The 14,720-nt window shown below is 53.4% G+C and overlaps 1 protein-coding gene across 1 annotated transcript in view; it reads left to right on the plus strand.

Annotated features, from left to right (window-relative positions):
• ADAMTS7 (ADAM metallopeptidase with thrombospondin type 1 motif 7) overlaps positions 1 to 14,720 on the plus strand; it is a 154,774-nt gene that overhangs the window by 115,129 nt on the left and 24,925 nt on the right. Inside the window, exons 16-19 of the mRNA XM_051982405.1 lie at positions 266 to 407; positions 5,647 to 5,773; positions 6,654 to 6,867; positions 8,958 to 10,745. Of these exons, the coding sequence (XP_051838365.1) occupies positions 266 to 407; positions 5,647 to 5,773; positions 6,654 to 6,867; positions 8,958 to 10,745 (2,271 nt within the window). The remainder of the gene's footprint in view (positions 1 to 265; positions 408 to 5,646; positions 5,774 to 6,653; positions 6,868 to 8,957; positions 10,746 to 14,720) is intronic.

Genomic DNA, 14,720 nt, shown 5'->3' on the forward strand with positions numbered 1-14,720 from the left:
GGACCCGGGGGTGACAAGGGGAAAGGAGAGGAAGCCCCTGACTCGCTAATGAAGTGTCTGGCCCGCCGGGAGCCAGCCAAGCCGGCTCTGCTCACCACCTGGGGCTCCAGAGGAGAACATTCCAGGGCCGAGGGGGCGGGCTCCGGCTGGAGGATGCCCTCAGGCCCCCGTGGCTGACCCCGTGTGTGAGCCCCCTCTCCGCCACTCCAAGCCCCTGGGCACCGCAGTGAGTCACTCTCACCGCTGCCTCGGTTCCCCCTTCCAGCTGCTGTTCCAGGAGAGCAATCCTGGGGTGCGTTACCAGTACACCATCCGGAGGGAGGCAGACAGTGAGAACGAGATCCAGCCCCCCGAGTTCTCCTGGCGATACGGCTCCTGGACCAAATGCACCGTGACCTGCGGCACAGGTAAGACACCCGGGCCGGGGGCAAGGAGGGCACGGGGCAGACCCCTACTGTCCTGAGATAACCAGTGGTGGAGGGGGCAGCTGGACCACCTCCGGAGGAGCCTCCTGGGCCTATTTCACAGGACTCGAGGGCTGGAAGGTGAGAGTCCGGGGGCCCGACCCCCTCTTGTTTTATAGCTGAAGACATTAAGACCCATGAGGCAAATCGGGCTTGGCTCAGGTCTTATTCCAATCCAGCATCTCTCAGATTTCTCGGCTCGGAGGGAAGGGTCCTTGGGGATGAGCTGTCACCCGCCTAGATCATTTACACAAATGTTGAGGGAGATTAGCCTTCACAAGAGTCCCCAAGAGGCAATGAAGGAGAGGATGATGGGTATTCTGGATGGAGAACGAGCAAAGTCAGGTTTCCCAGGCACCAGCTGCGCAGACGTTGTGTTTGAAGGTTGGGGTATCGTGGGGGGGGTTCCCCCTCTCCGTCTCAGCCTCTGAGCAGCTGGGGGAAGCTCGCTTGTGATGGGCTGTCACTCGAGTGGCTCGGGACAGTCTCCCACCCAGGAAGCTGCCGCACTCAGGACTCTGAGCCAGGCTCAGTCAGGGAGAGGAGAGCGCGGACTTCCCGGGAGCTTCTGGGTTCGTTCAGCCCCTCGGGGTCTCAGCCCCTTGAGCCAGTTGGGCCGATTATGGGTCCACTCCAAAGGCGACTGTTCATGCCAGCCATTCAGAGAACCTTTTGGGGGCAGCATGAGATCCTGGAAAGCCTCCTGGCTTTAGAGACGTAAATATTCCTTCCCTGGAAACCGCAAGCCCTCCAAGAGTGCAGATCGAGCTTTTGTCTCTAGGTGTGGCTGGCTGTTGGATTCATACACTGCCTCAGACCCTTACTCTGTGGGACCCTCTTGCCTTATTCTCCTCCTCTGTAAAATGGGGGTAGAAATAGCTCCCACCGCTCAGAGTTGTGATGATCAGATGAGACGATGTAGGTAAAGTTCTTCGTGGTCTTTAAAGCGCTACATAAATGCTAGCTATTGTTACTATTTTAAAATCACCATTATTGTATTTCTTGGCCAGCCCCCAGATACAGGCACACAGTAGGTTTTTAATAAATGCCTGTTGGTTCTTTGGTTCAAGCCTTGGGCAAATTGCTCCTCCTTGAGTTTAGTTTATTCATCTACAAATGGCAGAGCCGGACCAGATGGCTTCCCCCATTTCTTCCAGGTCTAGGTCTTATGATCCGAAGGTCTTCTCTCCTTGAGATTATGGATTGTTTCAGTTTTGTATTTGGATCCCAGTTCCTAACACAGGTCCAGGCATACAGTAGGCACTGCATAATTGCTCCTTGGTTGGATCGAGTTCCAACTTAACCAGTAACTGCCTGATGACACTGAACAAGTCACTGAACCCATTTCTTTATCTGTAAATGAAGAGCGTAGACTGGGTTCTAAGGTCCTCCAGCTCTATGTCATGATTTTTGATGGCTGAAGGTGAAAGCTTCCTAGATCAAGGAGGTTTTGAGAGAGGCCTTGAAGGACGGACAAGAGATGGTTGGGAAGGAGATCTGAGATAGGCAGGGAGGCATAAGGTTCACCAGGGTGGGTTCCTGATACACACAAAAAGGTGAGACCCAAAGTCCCATCTTCCAGACCCAGTGCGCCATCCTTCTGGACTTGGAAGTGGTATTTGTGCAAATGGGAATGTGAGCACTTTGGTCTTGAGCATCGCAGCCTCCGCTCCCAGCAGTTCTGGGGTCACCGGGGATGCTCCCCCCGAGATGGAGACTTCCATGTTTGCCCTTTGCCTCCCTGACGCCCAACATAGCGCCAAGCACACAGTAAGTGCTTAATAAATGCTTGTTGGTTGAGAAAGCTTGAGAGAAGCTGCTGTTGGTTTCCATCTACAAAACTCATGTGACTCGAGTCCCAATTTCTTAGAATTTATCTCTTTAAAATGATTCCATCTCCTCCTTCTTGTTACTGAATCCTCATCCTTCAGGCTCTGGCTCCCTTCTTCTCCCAGGCCCTAGGTCCTCACCTCATCCCCCCAAGATTAACGGGCGCTGTAGTTCAGCTCCAGAAGCCTGGCTCCAGGTCCCAGGACGAGGGTGGCCCCTACTCCACATCCAGCTCAGACTGGCGTCCCCTCCCTCCTTGCCCCTGTCTGCCCCGTGCCCCAACTCTGTGCCCCCCCAATCTGGTCTTTGGGAGGACCGGGCCTTCTCCCACAGAGCCCCTTGGTCCCCAGCTGCCCCGTGTCACATCTCCGTGCTCCAGCCGGCCTCAGCTCCGTCCCATCCCGACCTCTTCCTCCCCAGCAGGAGGTCAACGCAGGGCGGCCCTCGCGTGGGGGGCGGAGTGTTGTTGACATGAGCAAGGCCGGCAGCCGGCCCGGGCCAAGTGAGGTCTCGTGGCCATGGTCGGGGCGCAGGCCGGGACCCAGCATTTGGCAGCATCTTTGTGCCAGTCACTGCGGTCTCGCCACTCACCGTGACCCTGCCTCGGATACTGCTTTAGGAGATGCCCAATGGCCACAGTCACTCCTGAATAGTGGGACTGTGGGAAAGGCATGGGAACGTAAGGAGAGAAAAGGGGAGAGAGAGAGAGGCAGAAACAGAGACACAGAGAGACAGAAACAGCGAGAAACACAGAAAGAAGGAGGGAGAGAGGGAAGAGCTATCCTGGGAGAGGGAGACACTGAGAGAGAGGGAGGGACACTATACGAGTGGGATGCTGTCGGGAGGGAGAAGAGGTCTGACATTTTATCTGATTCTCAGAAACCTCCCAGGACTTCCTGCTGCTCACGGGGTTTGGGAAATGTTTACGAACTGTCCAACTTGAGTCAAAACGCAATTCGGAGATCTTTCAGCCACTCCGGCCACAGGGCCCCTGTGTGTGTGTCCAGCCCTTGGGGTCCGGCTGGGGAGATGTCACAGACCATCGGGGCGCTTCCTGTGGGGGACCGTTTGCCCCCGAGTGTTGGGCAGGAGTCCATGTACAACCTCCTCGTGTGCAGAGAAGGAAATGGATCCAGAGTGGGAGAAATGGGTGGGAGATCACCCAGGTTGGAAGTCACAGAGCTGGGACTGGAACAGCAGCCTTCCACCGCTCCGGCGAAGCCGTATTTATAACGGAAAGGAAGTGGTGTTGGTCATCCTGAGCGTTTCCCTCGTAAAAAAGAACAACAGTCCAATTATAGAAACCAGACCCTGATGGGACTTCTGAGTCTTTGAGCAGATGCTTCCTATTTAAACAGTCACATTTATGGGCAAGGCCGTAGAGCAGCCAATCCGAACCACTGGGTTCCAGCGGGCCAGCGGTTCTGGGCGAGGGTCAGCCGGGGAGGATGGTGTTGGAGGTGAGATCAGCACCAGGAAGAAGCCGGGGGCACAGGAAGGGCCCCAGGAAGGAGGCAGGCTCTCCGAGGCCCTTGGATGGAAGTGTTCCCCAAACTGGGCCGGGATGGAAAGGCTGGACCTCCGGGGAATCCGCGGGAACCCTGCCCCCCGTTCCCAGGCCCATCGAGCCAACGTGGCAGAAGGCTCTGCGTGGGGCTTCATGGAGTGGAGAAGGACCTAGACTGGGAGAGAATCAGAGATTGCAGCACATGAAGATCAGTGGAAGGAGGACATGAAGACTGAATACATCATCTGCACAGAACTAATTATATGTTATAAAATATATAATATATATAGGAAATATATTTATATATAAATATAAATCTATTCCCAGCTTTCCCAGACAATCTGGGAGCAGATCCTAGAGAGCCTGGGGTGCATTTCCACTTGATGTGAGCAGCCGAGTCCTTTCCTTGAAGGCAGACTCTTAATGTGTACAAGGGGAGCCCTTAATCTGATAGGAAAACTGCTTTCTGCCTTCAGGAGCCAAAGGTACAGGGGCAGGCAGAAGCTACTTGCAGAGCACTGTGTCCAAGCAGCTACTCCCAGAAGGCTTAGTTTTAAAGCATTCATTCATTCATCAGTCATATCATTAGAATATTCGGTGACTTTCAGAGCATCCTCAGGTTTGAATGAATTCTCAAGCTCTAATTAAGCACCTGAGTTCAAATCCAGCCTCGGACACTTTTCTGCTGTGTGACCCTGGGCGAGTCACTTCTCCCTTTTTGCCTCAGTTTCCTCATCTGGGGGGGATGAGCTGGGGAAGAAAATGGCAAGCCATGTCAGTGTCTTTGTCAAGAAAACTCAATGGGGTCGTGAGGAGTTGAATATAAATGAAAAATGACTGAAGGATAATAAAATTATTAGCTATTATCGAGTCTCCCAGCCTTTCTAGGACACAGACAGACCTTAGTCCTACCTGAACAAGCCTTCCATCCACAAGATGCCTGACAGCGTTTACCTGAAAACCTCTCATGAGGGGGATCTCTGCTTCCGGAGGCAACCCATCCTGCCTGTGGACAGCTCCTATCGTTAGGAATCCTCATCACCAGCCTCGGTTTGTCTCTTTGGAACCTCCACCCTTTGAGGTTCTACCCTGTGGAACCACACAGAACAAATGTGACCCCCACCCCTTCATGAGACAGCCTTTCAAATGCCTGAAGACAACTATCAGAAGAAGAATAACTAGCACTTCTATAGCCCTTTAAAGTTTGCAAAGGGAAACTGAGACACAAAGAAAAAAAAAAAAAGAGGGATTTATCAAAAACTTACTATATTCCCAGCACTGTTCCAAAAAAAAAAAAAAAAAAAAACAACTTTACAAAAACCATCTCATTTGATCCTCAACACCAATCCTGGAAGGTGGATCATTATATTATCATACCCATTGTACAGGTAGAACAACTGAGGCACAGAAAGGTCACGTAGCTCACCCAGGATCCCATAGCTGGCCAGCATGGAGGTCAGATCCCAAGTCAGACACCTCCTAGCTGCCTTTGACACGTGCCCCCTGAGTCTGCTCTCCTTCAGGAGAAGCCTCCCCAGGGGATATATTATATATTTATTACTTTATTTATTTTTAAAAGCTCCATAGCACATAGCTCCAGGCATTGTGCTAAGTTCTAGAGATACAGAGAAAGTAAAAAACAGAGCTTCCTGTGTGGGAGCTCCCAGACTAACGGGGGAGACTACGGGCCGGTGAGGATGTTCGTAGGGCCCATGGACGGGCTCTCGCAGCACGGAGGGAGGCCGGGAGGGACCTGGCGGACGCCCCGGGGGGCGTTGGCTGTGCCCAGGGCTGGGTGGGCGGGCCTCCCCCCCAGCGCCGTACGCACCTGTGTGTCCTCCCCAGGGGTGCAGAGGCAGGCCGTGCACTGCGTGGAGAAGCTGGCGGGCCTTGTGGAGGAGCGGCATTGCGACGCCCTGACCAGGCCGGACGACAAGCAGAAACCCTGTAACCAGCAGCCCTGCCCAGCCAGGTGATCCCCCTCCCCCGGACCCCTCCCCCACGCCCGAGGGGCGCTTCCGACTCGGAATTCTGTGACTCTGAGCCGGGGAAGGAGCCTCCCCGCCTGCCCCTTCCCGCGGGTCCCATTAATCACTCCCCTTAGGGGGACTCTCCCTTTGTATGACTTCAGTTAAACTTCGTGCCCTTAGTATGTTCGGGCTGCCCATCCCAGGGGAGATGCGGAGAGAGAGAGATGGCGGGTCCTCGGCTTCGGAACTTAATGGGGGGGAGGCGGGCGCCGGAATAATGGTGACTCGGAGGGGAGATAGGCCGAGGGAGGGGCACTGGGCCAGGGGTTAGGGGAGAGGTCACTTACAGCGGGGAAGGATACCAAGCAAAGAAGGAGAACTGAAAAATGGAGGGAGGGAGGAGGCCCGCCCCTGGAGAGGGAGGGGAAGGGCAGAAAAGGCGAGGGAGCCGGGAGGGCGCAGTGAGACCCGGCCAAGGGAGGAGGGCCCCGGCTGCCTTTGGCTTACTCCGCTCAGGCAGAAAAGGAGAGAGCCAGAGAAATGGGGTAGGAGAAAGAACAAGGTTAGGAGGAATGGGGAGAAGGGGGGGGGGAGTGAGAGAGAGTAGAGAGAAAAAACAGACATGGGGAGAAGATGGGGGTGAAAGAGAGAGAGGAGGAGAAGCTGTGGGTTGAAGCCCCAGCCCTGCCATTATTTGCGCTTTGACCTTGGGAGAACCAGGTAATTAAGCCTCAGGTTTCTGCTTTGTAGGTGGGAATGGGGCGGGTGGGAAGAGCAGGTGAGCGGGCGGAGCAGGGCGGTGGGAGACACGGGGCGAGGGGGTGTTAAACGCTGGGCTTTTCAGCTGCTTGTGGCCCCGCCCCGGGCCCTCCTCCCGTGCAGGTGGTGGTTCGGAGAGTGGCAGAGCTGCAGCAGGACGTGCGGGCCCGGGGGCCTGGCGCTGAGGACCGTCCTCTGCATCCAGAGCGTGGGGCTGGACGAGCAGCGGGCCCTTCGCCCCGAGGACTGCCGGGCCACGCCCAAGCCAGACGTCACCAGGCCCTGCAATGAAGACAACCCCTGCCCGGCCTCCTGGGAAGTGGGCAACTGGTCCGAGGTGAGTCGGGGGCTTCCCAGACGGGCTGGGACCGAGGGCAGCTCTGATTAGAGGCAGGGTCCCCGTGGGCGGAGTCCCGGTCCTCCTGAGTGGGATAGGTGATGGGAAGAGCGATTGAGGAGAGTCGGATTTGGATCCCACCTCTGGCCCCCCCTGACTGGGAGTCCGAGGGGCTTCTCTGGAGCTCAACTGTTCTTTTCTCACAGTTGTAAAAAAACGTGTTTTGCAAACCTTAAGTTTATTTAAAAGGGATGTGATGATGGGGAGACTCTTGGTTCAGAGCCAGAAAAGAAGGCCCTTTACAAATGGAGAAACTGAGGCTCAGCGAGGTCCAGTGATTGGGCTGTGCGCCCGGCATGTACCAGGGCCACCCAGAATCAGGCCCAGTCCTCCCAGGCATCTCTCCTCTGGGATGGGACGGAGCCGGGTCCAGGCAGGGGTGCCAGCAGAGAGAGATGTTTGCTGATCCCTGGGGTCAGTGGAGCGCCCGGCTGCCGTCCGGCCTCCTGAGAAAGATAGTAGCCAACGAGTGCTCCCTGGGCCCAGGCACTGAGCCGAGGAAGCTCCAGGCGCTGGGCTGAAAGCTGGCCGTGATGTTTCCTGTATAGACACTGGGGGGGAGGGGGAGAGGGGAGAGTGGAAGGGAGTCCAGGTGGGAGGCCCAGGGCTCCAGGTCCGGCCCGGCACCAGTTGTTATGTCCTAGATGGTCACGGGCGGCGGTCCCTGTGCGAGACGTGGGCTCCGACATGCCTTCAGACAGTCAGTCATGGGCAGCCTCCGTTACAGGACGTCGGCCTGTTTCGGGGATTGATCTCAGGAAATGGCAGCGATGTATTTTACCATTATTATTTTTGCTGAGGCAATTGGAGTTAAGTGACTGGCCCAGGGTCACACAGCTAGGAAGTGTTAAGTGTCTGAGACTTGACCTCCTGACTTTAGAGCCAGTGCTCCATCCACTGAGCACCCGGCTACCCCAATGGTAGTAATTTACGTGAAGGTGACGGGCCACCTCTTTCCTCGCTGACTCTCAGGTGTCCGTTTCTTCTCTTAATGCAGAGACATGGGGGTTATTTTCTAATTTACATATCATTTGTACACTCCCCGTCCAAAACGGAATTGAGGTGGCTCAGTGAGAAGCATATTTATCTGGATAACAGAGCACGGGACCATTGATTCCAAGCTGAAAGGGACCTGGATCCCCTCTAGCCAAGAGATTCTTAACCCGAGATCCACTGATCCTAACGGACAGATCCTGGGAGGGAAGTGATCTCATTATCTCCATTTCACAATGGAGGAAACTAAGTCGGAGCTTAAATAACGTTTCCAGCTAACTCGGATTGGAACTCGGGTCTCCCTGACACCAGACCTAGAACCTATCAGGCCACTTAGAAACATCATCCTGACAAAGGTCCCCAGGCCAGGGGTTTCACCAGAATATCAAAAAGGCTGAAAAAGTTTAGGAACTCCCGCCAAACCCAACCCTAACACTAACACTGATAGCCGGCATTTATGGAACATGTTACGGTTTGTAGAGCACTTTACAAATATCTTATACGCATAACAATCTTGGGATGAAGGGGCTATTGTTATCCCCACTTAGCAGGTGGGGAAACTGAGGCAGACAGCAATAAGTATTACTCCAAGGTAGTACCTAAAGAACTTGTCAATCACCAGGCTAGGTCGCACAGTGGAGAGAATGTTGATCACTCAGCAAGATCAAAGTTCAAATCCTGATTCAGATACTTATTAGCTGTGGGTCCCTGGCTGGGTCTCTGACAGCCTCAGTTTCTCATTTGTAACATGGACCTAATAATGGGATAACCTTACAGAGTCATATAAATGTATATAATCATCGCAGCTATCTATGAAGTGCATAACGGTACCCGTGGGCACCGGCACACAGAGCCTGGGGCTTCTCCCTGGTCCGCCCGGGATGTGAGATGCCTCCTCTGCTCGGGGGGGGGACGGGGAGCACACACGGCCCATGCTTCGCTCTTGGGCTCCCCTTTCCCCTCGCCGGTTCTGTGCAGAGGAGGGGGGCGAGCTCTGAATGGCCACCAGGTCCTGAATTCTGTTCCCTTCCTCCTAGTGCTCGGTGAGCTGCGGGGCGGGCGTCCACAGCCGGCCAGTCTTCTGCACCAATGACACCGGAGCGCCCTGCGACGCCGCCCAGAAGCCCATCTCGGAGACCTCGTGCTCCCTGCCGCCGTGTCCCTGGGTACCCGAGTGGTCGGGGAGCGGCTCCTCGAGCAGAGAGCTTTTCAACGAGATCGAGTTCATTCCCAGCAACCACTTCCCCGCCTTCGAACCCCCGGCCCCCGGTGCCCCGAGCCCCCAGGACTCCAACGTCATCACCGAGGAGGACTTCGCAGCCGGCGACAAGAAGGGCAACGTCTTCGTGGATGACTTCTACTACGACTACAACTTCATCAACTTCCACGAGGACCTCTCCAGCATCCCCTTTGAGGATCAGGACAGGCCGAGCGAGGGGGTCGGGGGGGACAGCGATGGGAGACCCAGAGACTGGGGCACGTCTGATGAAACGCCCCTGGCTGCGCCTCCCAGCTCAGAAGGGGAGGACCAGGGGGCTTCCGAGAGCCCGACCCAGCCCGCCCCGGCTCAGGAGGAAGTCGTGAAGACCGACGGCCAGCCGACTGTGGATCTCCCACCGGAGCCTCTCCCTTCCACCACCCCGACACCCTCCAGTCCCAGCCGGGGAGAGATAGGACAGTCGGTGCTTCCAGAAGACTTCCTGGGTCCCCACCCAAGTCCCACCAGTCGCCCTTCTAATCTCTTCCCAGATAAATCCCCAGAAGGCCCCGTGACAGGCGACATCTCCAAAGAGGATCCCACCTCCTCATTCCCTTCTTCACCCACCTCAGCCTCCATGACTCCTGCGGAGACAGATCCTGAGAAAACCCACACTAGTGCCCAGGGAGAAGAGCCCGGCCCTCAGAGGCCGGGGCTTCCTGGAGGCAGGGAGGCCGGTGACATTCACGTCCCCACCGGGGCCTCCGAGGAAGACCCCAACGAGTTTCTTTGGGAAGGATTGGATGTGGTGTCTGATAATGACAGCAAGAAGTTCCCTGGGGAAATGGCAGCCTCAGGAGAGAGTAGGACCACCCCCGCGCCCCCTCACTTTGCCCCTGAGCTGAATCTGACTCTCCCGGCTCCCCAGACTACTCTGGTCTCATTCCTTCCTACTGTCCCTTCCACTGCTCCCAGGACAGAAGTCATCCTCCTCCCCAAAGCCGCTGATCCTATCGAGAGGTCATGGAACTCAAGTGACCCCAGACTGCGAGACAGTGAGCCCCTCCCCACCGAGGAGGGCACCTGGAGGGCTACCTCTACCCCCATCCCCTCTGAGACCAAGCCAGTCAGATTCCCTCCATTAGAGACCTCTCTACCCCCTCCCACCACATCTAGTGTTTACGGGCCAAGGAGCACGGACCTCCCAGCCCGAGATCTGACCCCGAGGGACTTGCAGACCCCAGCTGAGCCAGTGACCTCTGATCCCAATGACCTGGCTGGCCCAGTAGTCATGCCTTGGGACGACCGCTTCCTCCCTTCTGCACTGACTCCCAGCCCAGGGTTGGAGAATCTATCCAATGAGATCAGGGTGTCCCACGAACCTGACTTCTCGTCTCCCCCCGGTCTCCCTTGGTCTCCCCAACCGGCTGGTGCAAATGAATGGCTGGGAAATCCAGGTGGGGAAACGTCACCGAGGAACACTGTTCATGATGGCGGAGACCTCAAGAGTGAGTCTCAGAGCCCGGCTGACACCGAGCCAGCTGGGACCGAGGTGCCTCCCCGGGGAGCACTGGCTACTCCTGCAGGCCCTGGGGGAGCCAGCTGGGAAGTCGGAAACTGGAGTGAGGCAAGTACCGGCTAGAACTTCTCTGGGCCCCGACCCTCCTCTGTCCTGCCAGGTACCAGCGGAGAAAAGGGGGAAAAAAGGGTAACTTGGCCGCAGGGTTAGGGCCCTAGTCGTGAAATCCAAACAATTTGGATTTAAATCCTGCCCCTGGCTCCTACTAGCTGTACGAGACATCTAACCTCAGTTAATTTTCTCATCTGTATAATTTTCTACGTAATTTAAATTTCCCACATTTCTCATCTGTATAATGGGTACAAATAGATGCACCTCTCTCCCTGTGATAGTTATAAGGACCAAATGAGATAACATGTGAAAATATATTATAATCATTATATAACATAATATATATTATACATATAATACAATAATATATATTATATATTATAATCGTTATTATTATTTCTACAACAGTAACAAGCATTTTGAAAAAGCATAAAAGTATATATGCCAGATAGGATGAGTATTATTACTAGTAGGAATCCTATTTGACCAGATAGTTCATTTCTTTAAAAAAAAAAATCACCCTACTGATAATTGTTTGTGAATTTGAGTGATAGAGGGTGAATAGAGTAAGAGAAGCCTCTGTGGCTCTGCTGGAAATGACCAGACCCAGTATTTAACCTCATGAGGGTCTCAGTTGTCTTGAAATGAGAGGGATGCTGAGGGCAGATCCAGCAGAGAGCAGCTGGACCAAAATCCAGGCCGTCTCAAAGATTAGGACAATGAAAGGTGCCCACCCAGAGGGGTCCTACTCCCAGATCCCCTTCTCTGTGATGTATCCCTAGAGCCTGCAAAAAGAAGGGCCCCAGTTAGAAGCCAGAGGAATTAAATTGGGCTAAGAATAGAAACTTAAATCTCTAGGTTACTGCCCTGAAGGAATGATCCCTAAAAGGAAGAGAATTAAAGCAGTGTAAGCTCCTCTCATCCAAACTCCCATGATGGATTGAATTCCAAACTCCCATGATGAATTGAATCCCCTCTGTCTAAGCTCCTACAAGATGTCCAGACTCTGCTTAAATATATCTCTTGGCACAGAGCTTACAGCTTAACAAGACAACCCATTTCATTTCTGGACAAGTCAAATTGTCTGGAAATAAATGTTTGTAACACGCCAAAATTGGCCTCCCTGTAATGCTCTTCCCCCATGATTCCCAGTTCTGAGCCAAGAAGAACAAGCCTAACACCCTTTCTAATCCTTGAGAATTGCTCTCCTCTTTTCCTGGGTCTTCTCTGCTTCAAGTTTCAATATTCCTAATTCTCTTAAGGCAAGTTCTACTTATAAAGTCTTAAAGGTAAAAAGGAAGGAGGAAAGGACAAGTTCTACTTCACTCATCAAAATCCTTCCTAAAATATGGCGCCCAAGATGGGTCTCTAGGATCCAAATAGTACCTGACTAGGATAAAGTATTAAGGGTGAAAAGGAAAGAGGAAGGGGCAAGTTCTACCTTATCAAAGTCCTTCCTAAAATATGGTGCCCAAGATGGGTCTCTGGGATCCAAATAGGAACCCAGTGGGATAAAGTATTAAGGGTGAGAAGGAAGGAGGGAGGGGCGAGTTCTACCTTATCAAAGTCCTTCCTAAAATGTGGCGCCCAAGATGGGTCTCTGGGATCCGAATAGGAACCAAGTGGGATAAAGTATTAAGGGTGAGAAGGAAGGAGGAAGGGGCGAGTTCTACCTTATCAAAGTCCTTCCTAAAATGTGGCGCCCAAGATGGGTCTCTGGGATCCGAATAGGAACCAAGTGGGATAAAGTATTAAGGTGAGAAGGAAGGAGGGAGGGGCGAGTTCTACCTTATCAAAGTCCTTCCTAAAATGTGGCGCCCAAGATGGGTCTCTGGGATCCAAATAGTACCTGACTAGGATAAAATATTATGGGTGAGAAGGAAGGAAGAAGGGGGGAGTTCTACCTTGTCAAAGTCCTTCCTAAAATATGGCGCCCAAAATGGGTCTCTGGGATCCAAATAGGACCTGACTAGGATAAAGTATTAAGGGTGAGAAGGAAGGAAGGAGGGAGGGGCGAGTTCTACCTTGTCAAAGTCCTTCCTAAAATATGGCGCCCAAGATGGGTCTCTGGGATCCAAATAGGAACCCAATGGGATAAAGTATTAAGGGTGAGAAGGAAGGAGGGAGGGGCAAGTTCTACCTTATCAAAGTCCTTCCTAAAATGTGGCGCCCAAGATGGGTCTCTGGGATCTGAATAGGAACCAAGTGGGATAAAGTATTAAGGGTGAGAAGGAAGGAGGAAGGGGCGAGTTCTACCTTATCAAAGTCCTTCCTAAAATGTGGCGCCCAAGATGGGTCTCTGGGATCCGAATAGGAACCAAGTGGGATAAAGTATTAAGGGTGAGAAGGAAGGAGGGAGGGGTGAGTTCTACCTTATCAAAGTCCTTCCTAAAATGTGGCGCCCAAAATGGGTCTCTGGGATCCAAATACGACCTGACTAGGATAAAGTATTAAGGGTGAGAAGGAAGGAGGAAGGGGGGAGTTCTACCTTGTCAAAGTCCTTCCTAAAATATGGCGCCCAAGATGGGTCTCTGGGATCCGAATAGGAACCAAGTGGGATAAAGTATTAAGGGTGAGAAGGAAGGAGGAAGGGGCGAGTTCTACCTTATCAAAGTCCTTCCTAAAATATGGCGCCCAAAATGGGTCTCTGGGATCCAAATAGGACCTGACTAGGATAAAGTATTAAGAGTGAGAAGGAAGGAGGAAGGGGGGAGTTCTACCTTGTCAAAGTCCTTCCTAAAATATGGCGCCCAAGATGGGTCTCTGGGATCCGAATAGGAACCAAGTGGGATAAAGTATTAAGGGTGAGAAGGAAGGAGGAAGGGGCGAGTTCTACCTTATCAAAGTCCTTCCTAAAATATGGCGCCCAAAATGGGTCTCTGGGATCCAAATAGGACCTGACTAGGATAAAGTATTAAGAGTGAGAAGGAAGGAAGGAGGGAGGGGCGAGTTCTACCTTGTCAAAGTCCTTCCTAAAATATGGCGCCCAAGATGGGTCTCTGGGATCCAAATAGGACCTGACTAGGATAAAGTATTAAGAGTGAGAAGGAAGAAGGGGCAAATTTTACTTTATCAAAGTCCTTCCTAAAATATGGCGCCCAAGATGATCTCCGGGATCCAAATAGGACCCGAGTGGGATAAAGTATTATGGGTGAGAAGGAAGGAGGAAAGGGTAGTTTCCCTTGTCCTAGGTGTTTCACATTCCCTGTAATGAAGCTAAAAGCAGACACTTCCCCAGCTTTTAGTCTCCTCCTCTCTCCTCCCCCCAGACCCTGCACCCAGCTGAAAGTACAGACACCTGAGATTTGAGAAAGGACCCGTTGCACGGCGCCATAATGGTCGTGGCAAACCTACCTATAGCCTTCCCTTCCTCCCTTTTCCCTCCCTCTCCCCACATTCAAGGCTAAAAAGCTGGGCTTGAGTCAATCAATTCTGTTTGATTCTAATCAATTCGAATGTCAGTGTCGACATCAGGAAGCCCATTTTTCAGACAGAAAGGTTCAGGCTTACAGGGGGAGGAGCTGACTGGTAGCCGCAGGACTGGGTCCAAGCTGAGCTTTGAATATAAATTTTCCAAGCTCATGCTCTTTCCGAAGAGAGAGGGTGGTCAATGGTCTGCACGTGCTCCTCCGGCCCCGGACGGCAGCTCCGTGCCAAGGAGAAGGAGACAGGCCCCCACCCAAGGCCTGGCCCCCTGCTGGACCTGCCGGCCTGAGAACTCCCCCTCCTATTTTGCCCTTCACTCGTTCCCCCCACAAGCGCTCACCAAAGTTGACTGTTGACCCTCTGCCATCAGTAACATTGTGCACAGATTCCGTGCCCACTGAGCTTGCCGTCCGGTGACGGAGCGAGCGTGAGGTAAGGGAGCAGGTAACAGAGACCGGCCCTTGGTCATCCTGCGCCTCAGTCGCCCCGACCTTGTGGCCCTGACCGGCCACAGACGCCCTCAGCCTCGGGTGCTTGAGCCGCGTG

Source organism: Antechinus flavipes, chromosome 2 (assembly GCF_016432865.1).
Source record: "Antechinus flavipes isolate AdamAnt ecotype Samford, QLD, Australia chromosome 2, AdamAnt_v2, whole genome shotgun sequence".
Taxonomy (NCBI): domain Eukaryota; kingdom Metazoa; phylum Chordata; class Mammalia; order Dasyuromorphia; family Dasyuridae; genus Antechinus; species Antechinus flavipes.